The sequence below is a fragment of the Pristiophorus japonicus genome, chromosome 4 (assembly GCF_044704955.1).
Source record: "Pristiophorus japonicus isolate sPriJap1 chromosome 4, sPriJap1.hap1, whole genome shotgun sequence".
NCBI lineage: Eukaryota > Metazoa > Chordata > Chondrichthyes > Pristiophoridae > Pristiophorus > Pristiophorus japonicus.
The window spans coordinates 305,855,321-305,873,762 of NC_091980.1; the positions used below are offsets into that span (position 1 = coordinate 305,855,321).

Here is an 18,442-nt window from a genome sequence, read left to right on the forward strand (position 1 = left end):
ATTCGTAACTATCTTGTATTTATGGCCCCTAGTTCTGGTCTCCCCCCCCCAGGTGGAAACATCTCCTCTATGTCTACCCCATCAAACCTCATCATAATCTTGAAGACCTCTATCAGGTCACCCCTCAGTCCTCGCTTTTCAAGAGAAAAGAGCCCCAGCCTGTTCAATCTTCCCTGATGGGTATAATCTCTCAGTTCTGCTTTGGGAAACCTGCAACAGCAGCACAATATACAAGCACTTTTTCTATTTTTTTGCATTTGCCAGTCAGAAAACTGAACATCTTGACCCCTCCCCACTATACACCTGGGACCACCTCAGCACAATGAAGCTCTTGGGGTGATCTAATCGAGGTGTTTAAAATGAGACCATCAGTGGCAGGTTGGGGCCATAAAAGGAGCGGCGGCCCCTGGACAGTGTGGAGGCCACTTCAGGGAGCAACGGGAGCTGGTGCAGGAGGGCAACGGCAGTGAAGAGTGATGTCAGCAAGGTCCAGGTCGGTGATTGGAGCGTGGGGCAGGTACAGCAGGAACGGCGAGATCGGGAGAAGAAGCTGAGAGAGACTATGGAGGGACGTGATTGGGGCCCAGGAGAGGCGCGAGTTCGGGGCCAGGGGCAGCATGGGCCAGCCCACACTGCGATATGTGTGCGCACTAGGCCCATGTAGCAGAACAGGTCTCTAGTCTTGGGTAATCCTTGCCACTGGACCAAGACCTAGCTCTGTCAAGCCCATGTGGTGGCTGGTGTGCTTCGGCCACCACACGTTAAAAAGAAATCCACGCACAGGCATCTTCCACCCTCGAGGATGTAGTTCGGGTCCTTCATTGAAACACCTGTGAACTCATCCTTTTTTGGCATGGAAGCAAGTCATCCTCGTTGCGAGGAAATGCCTATGATGATGATAATTAAAATGAGAAAGGATATGGTAGGTGCAGAGAAACTATTTCCTCTGGTGGGAGAGTCCAGAGCACGTGGGTATGATCTTAAAATTAAAGCTAGGCTGGCCAGGAGTGAAATCAGGAAGCACTTCTTCACACAAAGGCTTGTGGATGCTAGCCGTCACTGAAAACTTTCAAGACCGCGATCAATAGATTTTTGTTGGATAAGGGTATTAAGGGATATGGAGCCAAGGTGGGTAGATGGAGTTAGGATACAGATCAGCCATGATCTAATTGAATGGCTGAACAGGCTCGAGGGGCTGAATGGCCTACTCCTGTTCCTACATAATGTCTGCGTTACACCTCTTTCCATAATTAAAAACTGTTACTATGCAATTAACCCTACTAGTCGTTCCTTAGGAAAAATAATAAAAAATAAAAACTGCGACTGTCGAAGATCAGCATCAAAAACCAAAAATGCTGGAACCAAACAGCAGGTCAGTCAACATCTGCAGAGAACAGATGGGTCAACATTTCAGGCTGGGCCCTACTTCAATCATTGATTCATCTGATCTCTCCACATATGCTAACTATCCTGCTGTGTGTTTCCAGCATTTTCTGTTTTTATTTCTTTGCAAAACAATTTAATAGATCAGCTTCTTGAACCCTCCCTGCTGTTCTCCCCTTTGTTTAGATCAATTCTACCAATAGGATTCTCCTGTTGTACTGCGCCAATTCTACTGAAGGGTGCCACTGAAACATTAACCTGTCAATCTCTTTACAGATGCCGATCAACCTTATGAATAGTGATGCACTGAGATGAGATGTTAAACTGAGGCTCCGTCTGCCCCCTCTGGTGGATGTAAAGAATCCCATGGCACTATTCAAAGCTGTGCAGGGGAGTTCTCCCAGTGTAATGGCAAATGTTCCCGTTAAATTGTTTTTGGTGCGTGGCCCATTCAAGATACTGCGCAGCGCAGTTTTTCACATTGAAAAGCTGGCTGCGTGGGAGATCCAGAGAGCTGCTGGGTCGTGCAGCTTAAAGGGAACATTGGTCCTGGCCATTATTTATCCCTTAACCAACATCACTAGATTGGGGGTAAAATACAACTTCAGCTGGGCTGTAAATACGGGTGATTTACGGTAAAATTGAGCGAGGTGTATAATTCACGGTCGATTCGCTACCGCCCGTTGTGTGCCTGCGCCGAAGTTGAAATTTACCCCCGCTGTTTGGTCACTGATCTCATCACTGTTTGTCGGTCCTTTGTGTGCAAACTGGCCGCGGCATTTTCCTACATTACAGCAACGACTATATTTCAAAAGTACATCAATGGCTGTGAAACGCCATTATTGGATGTCTTGAGGTCATGAAAGGCGCTATATAAATGAAAATTTCTTTCTTTCCTTCACTGGTCCAAAATGTCCTGCTAAGTTTACTTTCAACACCATCAGACACGGCAGACTCCCAATACAGTGGCGGCAGTGGCACAAGAATATTAAAGCGACTTTTAATGATAGCTTGCTTCTGGGTAACCATCAGTGAGAATTCCAATCAGTTCTGGGTATTGAAATATCTGATTGTTATTGAACTTGTTGCCAGTAAACATGCTCCACCCTTCAAGTGCAGAATCACAGGCTGTTACAGCATAGAAAGAGGCCATTTGGCCCGTCAAGTCTGGTACTGTTTGTCTCCACATAGTCGGCATATTAATATTTCCCCTTTTCAAGCAATGATCTAATTCTCCTTTTTAAAAATGTATTCCTCAGGATGTGGGTGACGCTGACAAGGCCACATTCATTATTTATCCATAGTTGCCTTGAGAAGATGAAGCTGGGCCATCCTCTTGAGACCAATTGTTTTTGAGTAGCTTGCTAGGCCACTTCAGAGTCAACCACACAATGTGGAACTGGAGTGATGTAGGCGAGACCAGATAGGAATGGCAGGTTTCTTCCCTGAAAGCTATTAATGATCCAATTGGGTTTTTACAACAATCTGGCAGCTATTATTGCCATTTTTTCTTGTGCCTTCCCACTCCTAATTACCAGATTTATTGAATTCGATTTCACAATTTGCCATGGAATCAATGATTCACCATTTATCCTATCATGTCCCTTCATAATCTCAAAGAGCTCGATCAGGTCACCCCTCAGCTTTCTCAGATCAAGTGAACGAAGCCCTAACTTTTGAAGTCTTTCTTCATAACTGTCACTTTTAAAGCCCGGTAACACCTTAGTGAATTTACACTATACCTTTTCATTTGCTTTTATATCTTTAATAAAACTGTACCCAATACTCAACTGCAGACCAACTAAGGCCTTATAAGAGATCTCGCTGTTATCTCATTGTTGTTATAATCTATGTATCTAGATACAAAACCAAGGATTCCATTTGCCTTTTTTATGGCCTTATCTACCTACACTGCCACTATTAATGACCTGTGTACCTGCAGAGAAAGATCCCGCTGCTTCATTTGATAACTTGGTCCCCTACTCTTGCTTTTAAAATGATAGATTTCACATTTCTCTGCATTTAACTGTAGCTGCCAACTATTTGTCCATCCTGTTGGCCTAGCTACATCCTCTTGCAGTCTTTCACAAGTCCAGTCATAAATTGTCATACCCCAAATTTAGTGTCGTCAGCAAATTTCAAGACTGTTCCCTCAATTCCGAAGTTCAGATCGTTTATGTAATTGGCTACTGTGTTTCCCACATTATAACAGTGACGAAGCTTTAAAGTACTTCATTGGCATGGAAGTGATTTGGGACGTTCTGAAGTCATGAAAGACCTATATAAGTACAAGTTCTTTCTTTCTCAACAGTAAATAAGAGCGGCCCCAAGAACGCGCCCAGTGTGACAAACCAACCATCACCCCCTAGACTGTGATTTTATATTCCAACTGTCTACGTGGCCCCATTCTCCTTAATTCCATGTGCCAGCGTAAATCTCTTATGTAGTAACTTATCAAAAGCTTCTTTGAAATTAAACATACAAATCACATTCATTGCATTTCCTCTGTCCATGCTCCGTTATTTCTAGGTTTAGAATTTGGATTGAGGAGCACCCACTTGCGTACCTGGGGTTTGTGAGTTTGTAGCATGACTTCCAGATCTGAAGCATGTGCTTGCAGGTGAGCAAAGCTTCATCAGGCCCCCTGCATACTGACTCCAGCTTTATTTTAGTGAACAGCAATCTGTGAGGAAAGAAAGCAGGGTTAATCCTCAGATATCATAGACTCTTACAGCACAGAAGGAAGCCATTCGGCCCATCGTGCCTGTGTCAGCTCTTCAAAAGAGCCATCTGATCAAGTCCCATAAAAGTTAAGACTTGAGAGAGCAACTGAAGCCACTGATTTCCAGCAGACCCAATTTGCAACAATGACGTGAATAAGTTCTGGAATTCCGTCCCCAAACCTCTTTACCTCTCTCCTCCTTAAAGATGCTTCTTAAAATCTTCCTCATTGATCAAGCTTTTAGTCACATGTTCCTGTCTGCCCTCTCAGATGGGCGTAAAAGATCCCATGGCACTATTTCGAAGAGGAGCAGGGAGTTTTCCCCGGAGTTTTGGACATCATTTATCTCTGAACCACTACTAAAACAGATTATCTGGGTATCTTATTGGTGTTTGTGAGAGCTTGCTGCGTGCAAATTGGTTGCATTGGTCTACATTAAAACAGTTAATAACACTTAATAACATCTGAAAATATTTTATAATGACGGAGATGTAAAGCAATGACGGAGATGTAAAGCAGGAACAGCACAAATTTACTGTTGTTAGCTCAGTGGGGAGCACTCTCACCTCTGAGTCTGAAGGTTGTGGGTTCAAGTCCTACTCCAGCGACAACAGTTACTACACTTCAAAAGTAAAGCGCTTTAGGACATCCTGAGGTTGTGAAAGGTGTTACATAAATACTTACTTTACATGGTAAAGCAATGCAGACTCATAGAAACATGGAAAATAGGTGCAAGAGTAGGCCATTCGGCCCTTCGAGCCTGCACCGCCATTCAATGAGTTCATGGCTGAACATGCAACTTCAGAACCCCCTTCCTGCTTTCTCGCCATACCCCTTGATCCCCCTAGTAGTAAGTACTTCATCTAACTCCCTTTTAAATATATTTAGTGAATTGGCCTCAACAACTTTCTGTGGTAGGGAATTCCACAGGTTCACCACTCTCTGGGCGAAGAAGTTTCTCCTCATCTCGGTCCTAAATGGCTTACCCCTTATCCTTAGACTGTGACCCCTGGTTCTGGACTTCCCCAACATTGGGAACATTCTTCCTGCATCTAACCTGTCTAAACCCGTCAGAATTTTAAACGTTTCTATGAGGTCCCCTCTCATTCTTCTGAACTCCAGTGAATACAAGCCCAGTTGATCCAGTCTTTCTTGATAGGTCAGTCCCGCCATCCCGGGAATCAGTCTGGTGAACCTTCGCTGCACTCCCTCAATAGCAAGAATGTCCTTCCTCAAGTTAGGAGACCAAAACTGTACACAATACTCCAGGTGTGGCCTCACCAAGGCCCTGTATAACTGTAGCAACACCTCCCTGCCCCTGTACTCAAATCCCCTCACTATGACGGCCAACATGCCATTTGCTTTCTTAACCCCCTGCTGTACCTGCATGCCAACCTTCAATGACTGATGTAACATGACACCCAAGTCTCGTTGCACCTCACCTTTTCCTAATCTGTCACCATTCAGATAATAGTCTGTCTCTCTGTTTTTACCACCAAAGTGGATAACCTCACATTTATCCACATTATACTTCATCTGCCATGCATTTGCCCACTCACCTAACCTATCCAAGTCACTCTGCAGCCTCCTCGCAGCTCACACTGCCACCCAACTTAGTGTCATCCGCAAATTTGGAGATACTACATTTAATCCCCTCGTCTAAATCATTAATGTACAGTGTAAACAGCTGGGGCCCCAGCACAGAACCTTGCGGTACCCCACTAGTTACTGCGTGCCATTCTGAAAAGTACCCATTTACTCCTACTCTTTGCTTCCTGTCTGTCAACCAGTTCTCAATCCATGTCAGCACACTACCCCCAATCCCATGTGCTTTAACTTTGCACATTAATCTCTTGTGTGGGACCTTGTCGAAAGCCTTCTGAAAGTCCAAATATACCACATCAACTGGTTCTCCCTTGTCCACTCTACTGGAAACATTCTCAAAAAATTCTAGAAGATTTGTCAAGCATGATTTCCCTTTCACAAATCCATGCTGACTTGGACCTATCATGTCACCATTTTCCAAATGCGCTGCTATGACATCCTTAATAATTGATTCCATCATTTTACCCACTACTGAGGTCAGGCTGACCGGTCTATAATTCCCTGTTTTCTCTCTCCCTCCTTTTTTAAAAAGTGGGGTTACATTGGCTACCCTCCACTCGATAGGAACTGATCCAGGGTCTATGGAATGTTGGAAAATGACTGTCAATGCATCCGCTATTTCCAAGGCCACCTCCTTAAGTACTCTGGGATGCAGATCATCAGGCCCTGGGGATTTATCGGCCTTCAATCCCATCAATTTCCCCAACACAATTTCCCGACTAATAAGGATTTCCCTCAGTTCCTCCTCCGTACTAGACCCTCTGACCCCTTTTATATCCGGAAAGTTGTTTGTGTCCTCCTTAGTGACGAACCAAAGTACTTGTTCAATTGGTCTGCCATTTCTTTGTTCCCCGTTATGACTTCCCCTGATTCTGAATGCAGGGGACCTACGTTTGTCTTTACTAACCTTTTTCTCTTTACATATCTATAGAAACTTTTGCAATCCGTCTTAATGTTCCCTGCAAGCTTCTTCTCATACTCCATTTTCCCTGCCCTAATCAAACCCTTTGTCCTCCTCTGCTGAGTTCTAAATTTCTCCCAGTCCCCGGGTTCGCTGCTATTTCTGGCCAATTTGTATGCCACTTCCTTGGCTTTAATACTATCCCTGATTTCCCATGATAGCCACGGTTGAGCCACCTTCCCTTTTTTATTTTTACACCAGACAGGAATGTACAATTGTTGTATTTCATCCATGCGGTCTCTAAATGTCTGCCATTGCCCATCCACAGTCAACCCCTTCAGTATAATTCGCCAATCTATCCTAGCCAATTCACGCCTCATACCTTCAAAGTTACCCTTCTTTAAGTTCTGGACCATGGTCTCTAAATTAACTGTTTCATTCTCCATCCTAATGCAGAATTCCACCATATTATGGTCACTCTTCCCCAAGGTGCCTCGCACAACGAGATTGCTAATTAATCCTCTCTCATTACACAACACCCAGTCTAAGATGGCCTCCCCCCTAGTTGGTTCCTCGACATATTGGTCTAGAAAACCATCCCTTATGCACTCCAGGAAATCCTCCTCCACCGTATTGCTTCCAGTTTGGTTAGCCCAATCTATGTGCATATTAAAGTCACCCATTATAACTGCTGCACCTTTATTGCATGCACCCCTAATTTCCTGTTTGATGCCCTCCCCAACATCACTACTACTGTTTGGAGGTCTGTACACAACTCCCACTAACGTTTTTTGCTCTTTGGTGTTCTGCAGCTCTACCCATATAGATTCCACATCATCCAAGCTAATGTCCTTCCTAACTATTGCATTAATCTCCTCTTTAACCAGCAATGCTACCCCACCCTCCTTTTCCTTTTGTTCTATCCTTCCTGAATGTTGAATACCCCTAGATGTCGAGTTCCCAGCCCTGATCATCCTGGAGCCACGTCTCTGTAATCCCAATCACATCATATTTGTTAACATCTATTTGCATAGCTAATTCATCCACCTTATTACAGATACTCCTTGCATTAAGACACAAAGCCTTCAGGCTTGTTTTTTTTTAACACCCTTTGTCCTTTTAGAATTTTGCTGTACAGTGGCCCTTTTTGTTCTTTGCCTTGGGTTTCTCTGCCTTCCACTTTTCCTCATCTCCTTTCTGTCTTTTGCTTTTGTCTCCTTTTTGTTTCCCTCTGTCTCCCTGCATTGGTTCCCATCCCCCTGCCATATTAGTTTAACTCCTCCCCAACAGAACTAGCAAACACTCCCCCTAGGACATTGGTTCCAGTCCTGCCCAGGTGCAGACCGTCCGGTTTGTACTGGTCCCACCTCCCCCAGAACCGGTTCCAATGCCCCAGGAATTTGAATCCCTCCCTGCTGCACCACTGCTCAAGCCACGTATTCATCTGCGCTATCCTGCGATTCCTACTCTGACTAGCACGTGGCACTGGTAGCAATCCCGAGATTACTACTTTTGAGGTCCTACTTTTTAATTTAGCTCCTAGCTCCTTAAATTCGTTTCGTAGGACTCGAGCCAAACCACAATCACAAACCTACAGAACACCTATGGCATGTCGCAAAAATAACTACAGCAAAACCATCAGCAGAGTTTTATTTAAGGTTTGAGACTGCAGCCCAAAGCATGAGCATAACTGAGAAATCCCCACTGCTCAACACTTGGGGTTGAATGACTTCGCATCGTCTACAGTGTACCTCCCAAGCATGATATTAAACATTACAGTATTAGGTAGTAAATTAACGTGTATGGACTTCTCAACAACTCCAAGGTTACCCAGTAAGCTTTCCACTTCCATGACAGTGCCAGCTGTTACTTGTGTCCCTTTTGCTAACCTGCAACACAATAATTCATTGTTTCAAGGATCTGGTGTGAAGCAGCCACTTCCCTGGCTTCCTCCATCTGAGGTCATAAGGGAACTCATAAAAGAACAAAATAACTTGCATTTCTATAGATCACAGGGCATCTCAAAGCACTTTACAACCCATGAAGTAGTTTTGAAGTATAGTCACTGTTGGAATGTAGGAAACACGGCAGTCAATTTGCGAACAGCAAGCTCCCACAAACAGCAATGAGCTAATGACCAGATCATCTGTTTTACTGATATTGGTTGAGGGATAAATATTGGCCAGCTGCTCTTCTTCAAAATGGTGCCATGGGATCTTTTAAATCCACCCGAGAGGGTAGACGTCGGTTTAACATCTCATCCGAAAGATGGCACTTCCAGTATTGCAGCACTCCCTCAGTACTGCACTGCAGTGTCAGGTTGGATTTTGTACCCAAGTCTCTGGAGTGGGACTCAGAGCGAGAGTGCTACCAACTGAGCCACGACTGACACCATAAATTAAAACATTTAAGATTTCAAGAAATTTAATACTGCCACAATTACAGAAATATTAGCTGCAGAACTCTGACACTAAACTTAAAGATTTGGCTTGGGCGGAAAATATACTGCATGGCATGGTAGCAAGTCATACAGACAACAAAGCTTCTAGGTGCATTTGCAGTCTCTTGTTGAGTTATCTAATCTCAGCTAGGGTGACAATGGTACTTCAAAGGGCCCTAGCACCCCTGGAATAGCATAGGGAGAATAAATAAATCAGCCCAGACTCCTAAACCTAATTGCAATCCAATGTCCCCTATTGGAAAGTTGCATGCGTTGAGTGATGAAAAAAAGAGCTCCCTCTTTTTGATGCTGGATCAATTGTTAATTTTAAATCTGAGATTGATAGATTTTTGATAACCAATGTTATTAAGGGATACGGGGCAAAAGCGGGTCACAGATCAGCCATGATCTCATTGACTGCAAAACAGGCTCGAGGGTCTAAATGGCCTCCTCCTGTTCCTACCTTCCCTACAATGACGCCCCCATGGTTAAATAATCTGCCAATATTCACTGACATGCACGAAGATTAGGCGAGATACTTGGGGGGAGGAAGCGGTGCTCCCAGCCAGTGGAAATGTACACTAGTATAAGTCCTCACCTTTGGGAGCAATGCGAAGAATGGGCAAGGAGGACTGAAAAATTAAAAATACAGATAGATGCAGAAAGTTTAAACATATGTTTAGTGCAGTTGGGCTAAGCCTTATAATCAACACAACTCTTGCAATGATAATTTAATTGTGGGGCCGCTGTAGTATTTTAAGTAACTATAATTACAAGAATAAAAGCTTGATTTGGAAAAAAAAGACTTCTTTGTGATTAGAAGCTGAAAATTCCTGCTGCTTTACTCCTCCCACAATTTTCTCCGCTCCATTACTTGTGAGGTGTCACCAGGCCAATTGCCAGTGGGCTCATAGGAGACCTCGATTCTGATCTTGTGAGCACATTATCCAGCAGGGGTTACTGAGTACTGATCAAATACCAGAAGAGTGGCCAATTTCATCACCTCCCTCAGTCCTGTCCTAACCCATACATTCTCAAAGCCAACACTCACAGTAGCACCTCTATTTACCACCATGCCCGAGACCAAATAACTCTGCCCTGACCACTGACCTGGTCTTTAGCTACAAAGGAGTTACTACAACGATAATAACTTTCATTTGTATAGCACATTTAACATAGGAAAACATCCAAAGGCACCTCAAAGAAACGTAATCGGACAAAAATTGATACCTAGCCAAAGAAGGATATAGGAAGAGTGACTAAATGCTTGGGCAAAAAGGCAAGTTATAAGATGACTCTTAAATGAGGAGAGGTGGAGAGGCAGGGAATAGTAAAGTTTGTAATAGACGGTTTCAAGCTACTTCTTAAAATCGAAGGATGACGGCTGCTGGACCTGTTAGAGGGCAAAGCTATAATCTCGTACTTGCCGTTGTTTCGCGCTTAATCTTAACCTGTTTTAATCCAACATTGGACACTGAACAGTGCCACTTGTGAAAACCAGCACTGGCGCATGTAACTCCCAAGTGGACAGGAGTTGGCTGCTTTGCAGCTTCCAATGGACAACTACACTCTTGCCCCGCCTGCTGACTCAAATTCCACCCTTTCCGCACTCAGCAATTTGAAGGGCGTGGTCTCATATGATGAGATACTGTCATAGCCCTCCATCATAAAGTTTGGCTCCTCTTAATCAAACAATAAAAGCAACTTGTATTTATATAGTGTCTTTAATGTACTAAAACAGCCCAAGGCGCTTCACAGGAGTGTTATAAAGACAAAAACTTTGACACCAAGCCTCAGAAATTAGGGCAGATGACCAAAAGCTTGGTCAAAGAGGTAGATTTTAAGGGGCATCTTAAAGGAGGAAAGAGAGCTAGAGAGGTGGAGAGGTTTAGGGAGGGAGTTCCAAAGCTTAGGGCCTAGGCAACAGAAGGCACAACCATCAATAGTTGAGCGATTACAATCAGGGATGCTCAAGAGGGCAGAATTAGAGATGCTCAGATATTCCAGGGGGTGGGGGTGGGGGCGGGGGGGGGGGAAGAGGTTGTGGGGCTGAAGGTGTTTACAGAGATAGGGAGGGGCGAGGTCATGGAGGGATTTGAAAACAAGAATGAGAATTTTGAAATCGAGCGTTGCTTAACTGAGCACAGGGATCTCGGGTGAGCGGAACTTGGTGCAAGTTAGGACACGGGTAGCCGAGTTTTGGATGATCTTAAGTTTACATATGGTAGAATGTGGGAGGCCAGCCAGGAGTGCGTTGGAATAGTCAAGTCTAGAGGTAACAATGGCATGGATGAGGGATTCAGCAGGGGATGAGTTGAGGCAAGGGCAGAGACGGACGATGTTACGGAGGTGGAAATAGACCGTCTTAGTTAAGCTGCGGATATGTGGTCGGAAGTTCATTTCAGGGTCAAATATGACACACTGTTAGCGAACAGTGTGGTTCAGTATCAGTGGGGCTCATCCAGTACTGGACGTCGGACAAGCAGTCTGACAATTTAGAGACTGTGGAGGGGTCGAGAGAAATGGTGATGAGGCAGAGCTGCATACATGTGGAAACTGACGCTGTGTTTTTGGATGATGTCGCCAAGGGGCATCATGTAGATGAGACATAGGACGGGGCCAAGGATAGATCCTTGGGGGACACCAGAGGTAACGATGCAGGAGCAGGAAGAGAAATCAATGTGAGTGATTCTCTCGCTATGATTAGATAAATAAGAATGGAACCAGGCGAGTGCAGTCTCACCCAGCTAGACAACAGTGGAGAGGCATTGGAGGAGGATGGAATGGTCAATTGTGTCACAGGCTGCAGACAAGTCAAGGAGGATGAGGAGGGATAGCAGGAATGGGGTACTGAGGTTGCATGTTCAGCCATGAACTCATTGAATGGCGGTGCAGGCTCGAAGGGCCGAATGGCCTACTGCTGCACCTATTTTCTATGTTTCTATGAACCTCCCAGCTCAAGTTCTAACTGACTTTGCAAAGTGTAATTCGATTCATTCTGACTTCAGAAACCAGAGAGAATAGATCTCCACCAACCCAGCAAACGCCTCCCAAGTTCCAGCCGAAGTCCCTTACTCCAGCACAAGTGCATTCCTCCCCAAGCCAAAATCCATTAACCCAGCACTAGTGCATCCCTCCCCCAGCCGAAGTCCCTTACCCCAGCGCAAGTGCATGATATTTCCTCCCCCCCCGCACCCCCCACCATAGATGGGACATTGTGTGCGGGTCACAGATTGTTAACAGGTTTATTGGGTGTGAAGTGAATAGTGACAGTGTCATGAATTTGGGAATTCATCAACTCCAACGATGTCCCTTGTAACACACGCACCGAGCTTTCCAAGAAATCGGGTGTATGTATAAAGGGGGCTGGAAGAATGTGATCTGTCTTCCCCGAGTACCCTCTCCCACTTACCTTCTCTCTCTCTCTAACCCTCCGTGTCTCTCTCTCCCCCACACTCCGCTCCGTGTCTCTCTCCTTCCTGTGTCTCGCTCACTCCTCCCACCCCCCGTGTCTCTCTCTCTCTCCCTCCCTCCCCCCACCCCATCTCTCCCTCCCCCCACCCCATCTCTCCCTCTCCCATTCTCCCTCTCCCTCTTTCCCCTTGTCTCTCTCGCCCTCCTCCATGTCTCTCTCTCTCTCCACCCCCTCCCACGTCTCTCTCCCCCGCCCTCCCGTGTGTCTCTCTCTCTCTCTCTCTCTCTCCCCCCCTGCCGTGTCTCTCTTTCCCCCCCCCCCCCCCCCACCACACACAGAACCCCCCGTGTATGTCTCTTTCTCCCGGGTGTCTCCTCTCCTCTCCACTCCTCTCCTCTCCTCTCCTCTCCTCTCCTCTCGCTGGCTCGGAGGAACATCATGGTCAATTGCGGGGCCCCATTTCCGGTTGCGGTTTCAGGCAGGAGGCATCCAGAGGACGCATGCGCAGAAGGACAGAAAAACGATTGTACAAATAGTCACTCTGTTTTAGTTATGCCGCGGACATGTGGCTGGAAACTCATTTCAGGGTCAAATATGACAGCTAGGTTGCAAACAGTCTTGTTCACCCTCAGATTGATGCTCGGGAGAGGGTTGGAGTCAGTGGTTAGGGAAAGCAGTTTGTGGCGGGGACCAAAGATAATGGCTTCGGTCTTCCCAATATATAATTGGAGAACCTTTCTGCTCATGTTGGAAAGACAATGTGACAAGTTAGATACTAAGCAGGGGTCAAGAGAAGTGCTGGAGAGGTAGAGCTGGGTGTCGTCTGCTTACATGTGGAAACTGATCGTGTTTTTGGATGATATCGCCAAGAGGCAGCATATAGATGAGAAATAAGAAGGGACCAAGGATAGATCCTTGGGAGACACCAGAGGTAATGACGCGGGAGTGGGAAGAGAAGCCATTACAGGAGATTTTCTGGCTACGATTAGGTAGATAAGAATGAAACCAGGCGAGTGCAGTCCCACCCAGCTGTACGATGGTAGAGAGGAGGATGGAGTGGTCAACTGTGTCAAAGTAATTATTCAACATGTCCGCCATCTCCTAATATAATTGTAAAAATTCTGTGTGTTGATTTTGATATCCATTGCAAGTTTCTTTTCATACTCCCTTTTTGTAGCTCTTGCTATCTGCTTTGTGACCTTTTGTTGTTCTTTGTATCTTTCCCATACGTCACGATCTGAGCCACTATTTGCATTTTTGTATGCTTTTTCTTTTAGTTTTATGCTGTCCCTTACCTAGTTAGTCATCCATGGGTGTTTGTTTTGGCAAGTAGAGCTCTTACCCCTCAGGGGTATAAACTGTATCACCTTTTACCCATTAACAGATTTGCCCAGTCTACCGTGGACAGTCTCTGTCTCATCCCGTTGAAGTCGGCGTTACATAAATCTAGAATCTTAGCAGCTGTTTCACATTCCCCTTCTCTTTTCGAGAGAAAAGATATCCAGCCTGTTCAGCCTTTCCTGGTAGGTATCATCATCACCATAGGCAGTCCCTCGAAGCGATAACTTGCTTCCACGCCAAAAAGGGATGAAGGACCTAATATTCCAGATCCCGAACTACATCCCCAAGGGTGGAAGATGCCTGTGCGTGGATTTTTTTTAACGTGTGGTGGCCATTGCACACCAGCCACCACACGGGCTTGACAGAGCTAGGTCTTGGTCCAATGGCAACGATTACCCAAGACTAACTGGAGAGCAGCTCTGCTGCACAGACCGAGGGCACACACATATCGCAGTGTGAGCTGGCCAGTGCTGCCCCTGGGCCCTCGCCTCTTCTGGGCCCCAGATTCACGTCTCTCCTGGGCCCCGGTCACTTGCCTCTACGGACTCTTGCCACTCCTTCGCCCCTCCTGCTGTGCCTGCCCGCACTGCAATCAGCAACCTGGTTTCGCAGCCGTCGCCCTCCTGCAACAGCACGCGCTGCTCCTGCAGTGGTATACCGCCGCACGCTGCTCCCTCCAATGGCCCTGGCCTGCTGATGGTCTTGCAGGCCGGGACCGCGCCTCGCAGTTCTGCTATAATCCTTGCAAATCTTGTTTGCACCTTCTACGGCATCTCTCTCTCTTTTTTCAAATATAGCGACCAGAACTGTACGCAGTACTCCTAGTGTGGTCTAACCAAGGTTCGATACAAGTTTAGCATAACTTCCCTACTTTTCAATTCTATCGCACTAGAAATAAACCCTAATGCTTGGTTTGCTTTCTTTTATGGCCTTGTTAACCTACGTCGCTACTTTTAGTGATTTGTATCTGAGATTCCTTTGTTCTTCTACCCCATTTAGATTCTTATTTTCCAAGTAACATGTGGGCCCCTTATTTTTCTTACCAAAATGTACTTATCTATGTTGAAATCCATTTGCCAATTATATGCCCATTCTCCAAGTTCATTAATGTCTTCTTGGAATTTGTTGTAGTCTTCCTCAGTATTGACTATTCCACCCCCCACAACTCCAGTCCCCAAATTTGGTGTCTGCAGATTTAGAAATTGCGTTTTTGATTCCAAAGTCTAAATCATTAATATAAATTGTAACAAAGCCATGGATGAGGGTTGCAGCAGCAGATGATCTGATGAGCTGAGGCAGGGGCGGAGACGGTCGATGTCATGGGTAATGGATGTGAAAGTAGGCTAAAAGTGTCGGAAGCTCAGCTCAGGGTCAAATAGTACGCCGAGGTTGTGAACGGTCTGGTTCAGCCTCACGGAATGCTCTTCAATACTGTAGTGTTGCAGTAAAGCTTATTAAAATCCCGTTAGGATTTAAAAACCCGAAAGGGTTGGGTACTCACATGAAGTGTTCAGGGTATTCGCTCAGTGCCATGTCGATAATGTTTACAGCATCGTGATAGTGTTTCTGGGCTGAAAGCAGCAATGCCAATAGATGCAGAGAGTTCACGTCGTCTCCCTGCAGCTGCAAAGCTTGTCGGACGTAACCCAGCGCTTCTGGGATCTGCAAGCAACAAATCGTGTCATACACAGTAATATGGCAACAGGCCTGGAGTGCAATGAACTTCTCCGAAGCCGTGCTCATTTTAGCGCTGCTTTCAGTCTCGCTGCATTATTTGCAAATGTTGAATCGCCCACACCTACTGCTCACGCACGCAGTTAAAATAAAAAGAACACCGGCATGAATTTGTTCAAACAAGTCAGGTAGACAAATAAACCCATGATATTTGAAGGAAAAGGAAGTTCAAAGCTATCCATACATCCCTCCCCAATTTATACTGAAAAAAATTCAAACGCGCTATATTCTTTGATGTTTCCGTGAGATATATACCCAGTTGGTCGCGTGTTTTTCAAGAGTCACGAGGCTCTTGATTGTTCCCAGATCAGTCATGACCCCTCCTGCTTCACTAGAGCCTCTCTGACACATTCCCTATTGGTGATATCAGTGTGTGGCTGAGCACCAAAAAGATCAGGAACAAGAGATTTTGATTGCTGCAGGACTTTGCTCCTGAAAAGGTGTTGATCATCAAGAGCCAACCAGGTCACGTGGTCCCGAGTCGTGTGTGGGCCAAACCGGGTAAAGATGGCAGGTTCCCTTTCCTGAAGGCCATCGGTGAACCAGTTGGCTTTTTTGCAACAATCTGGCAGCTTTCATGGTCACAAATCGCCAGGTATATTACACTCAATTTCATAATATGCTACAATGGGATTGGACCTCTAGTCCTATACCTTACAAACTACACCGCTCTACCATATATATCCCACCAATAACCTGCTCAATCAACTGCAAAGAAACAGTCACAATTCACTGAACATGTTAAGGAAAGCAATGTGCGGTGTCCAATACTGACCTGCCTTGATATGGCAAGCTGAAGAGCCAGGTAGAAAGCAGCCAAGTGATCAGTCGGAGATAACCCATGAGCTCTGCAGTAGGGAAGCGACAGGAAAGGCAACAGTGAGTATAAAGGCATGCTTTTGTCTGAAATAGTCAACTTAAAGCTGCAACTCTTTGCACAGGTCAGAATCTTTTTCCTGTTGGTTTTCTCCACAGCTCACTTTGTGACCTCTAATCCTCCATGAAACAACAGCTCATCCAAATCTCTGCTGCCTGTATCCTATCCTGTACCAAACGCTACTCACACATCCGTCCTGTCATTTTTGACCTATATTAAGCTCCTGTTCCCCTTTTGCCTCAGATTTAATATGTTCATCCTGGTGTTTAAATTACACAGCACTGTGCTATATGGACAATCCAGTGGGCACTAGAGGAGATCTAGTGGGCACTGTGTTGGGCTATAGAGATGATCTAGTATCAGGCTGAATATAGAAAGTTCAGAGGGGAAGTAAAAAGGAAAAGATGAGGGTCAAAGAGAGCAGGAGAATAGATTTGCAGCTGACATAAAAGGGAATTCAAAAGTCTTCTATAGGCATATAAATAGTAAACAGGTAGTAAAGAGGGGTGGGGCCGATTAGGGACCAAAACGGAGACCTACGCATGGAGGCAGAGGGTATGGCTGAGGTACTAAATGAGTGCTTTGCATCTGTCTTCACAAAAGAAGTAGATGCTGCCAAAGTCATAGTGAAAGAGAAGGTAGTGGAGATGGGTTAAAAATTGATACTAGAAAGGCTGTCTGTACTTAACGTCGATAAGTCACCAAGACTGGATGGGATGCATCCTACGATGCTGAGGAACGTTTTGAAGGAAATCTCAGAGGCACTGGCCATAATCTTCCAATCCTCCTTAGATACGGGCCAGAGGACTGGAGAATTGCAAATGTTACACCATTGTTCAAAAAAGGGTGCAAGGATAAACCCAGCAGCTACAGGTAGTAGGGAAGCTTTTAGAAACAATAATATGGGACAAAGTTTACAGTCACTTGGACTAGTGTGGATTAATTAAGGAAGAACAAAGAGAGGCAATATAAACTAGAGGGTGCATGAACAGAGACACCTAGGGATATATGTGCACAAATCGTTGAAGGTGGCAGGGCATGTTGAGAAAGCGGTTAAAAAAGCATACGGGATCCTGGGACTCATAAATAGAGACAGAGTACAAAAGCAAGGAAGTTATGATAATTATAAGATACTGGTTCGGCCTCAACTGGAGTATTGTGTCCAATTCTGGGCACCGCAGTTTAGGAAGGATGTGAAGGCCTTGGAGAGGGGGTGCAGGAAAGATTTACGAGAATGATCCCAGGTATGAGGGACTTCAGTTACGTAGCAAGACTAGAGAAGCTGGGATTGTTCATTCTGGATGAGCAGAAATGTTCTCCAATTGAATATTGGGAAGACCGAAGCCATTGATTTCAGTCCCCGCCACAAACTCCGTTCCCTAGACACTCACTCCATCCCTCTCCCCAACTCCTATCTGAGGCTGAGCCAGACTGTTCACAAACTTGGTGTCATATTTGACCCTGAAATGGGCTTTCTACCACATATCCACAGCATAATTAAAGACCGCCTATTTCCACCTCCGTAACATCGCCCGTCTCCACCCACTGCCTCCATCCATGCCTCTGTTATCTCTAGACTTGATTATTCCAATGCACTCCTGGCTGGCCTCCCACATTCTACCCTACGTAAACTAGAGGTGATCCAAAACTTGGCAGCCCATGTCCTAACTCGCACCAAGTCCCGCTCACCCATCACCCCTGTGCTTGCTGACCTACATTGGCTTCCGGTTAAGCAACACCTCGATTTCAAAATTCTCATCCTTATTTTCAAATCCCTCCATGACCTCGCCCCTCCCTATCTCTGTAATCCCCTCCAACCCTACAATCCCGCTCGAGATGTCTGCGCTCCTCTAATTCTGCCTTCCTGAGCATCCCTGATTGTAATCGCTCAACCATTTGTGGCCGTGTCTTCTGTAGCCTAGGCCCCAAGGTCTGGAATTCCCTGCCTAAACCTCTCTGCCTCTCTTCCCTCCTTCAAGACCCTCATTAAAACATACCTCTTTGACCAAGCTTTTAATTACCTG

General features: G+C 45.5%; 1 protein-coding gene across 9 annotated transcripts in view; it reads right to left on the minus strand.

Moving 5' to 3' along the window:
* Window positions 1-18,442, minus strand: part of ttc7b (tetratricopeptide repeat domain 7B) — a 453,719-nt gene that overhangs the window by 171,061 nt on the left and 264,216 nt on the right. For all 9 annotated transcript variants that reach the window (XM_070879667.1, XM_070879664.1, XM_070879666.1 and 6 more), the window contains 3 exons: window positions 16,317-16,389; window positions 15,309-15,469; window positions 3,950-4,066 (listed from right to left, as the gene is read on the minus strand). In XM_070879667.1, coding sequence (XP_070735768.1) covers window positions 3,950-4,066; window positions 15,309-15,469; window positions 16,317-16,389 — 351 coding nt within the window. The remainder of the gene's footprint in view (window positions 1-3,949; window positions 4,067-15,308; window positions 15,470-16,316; window positions 16,390-18,442) is intronic.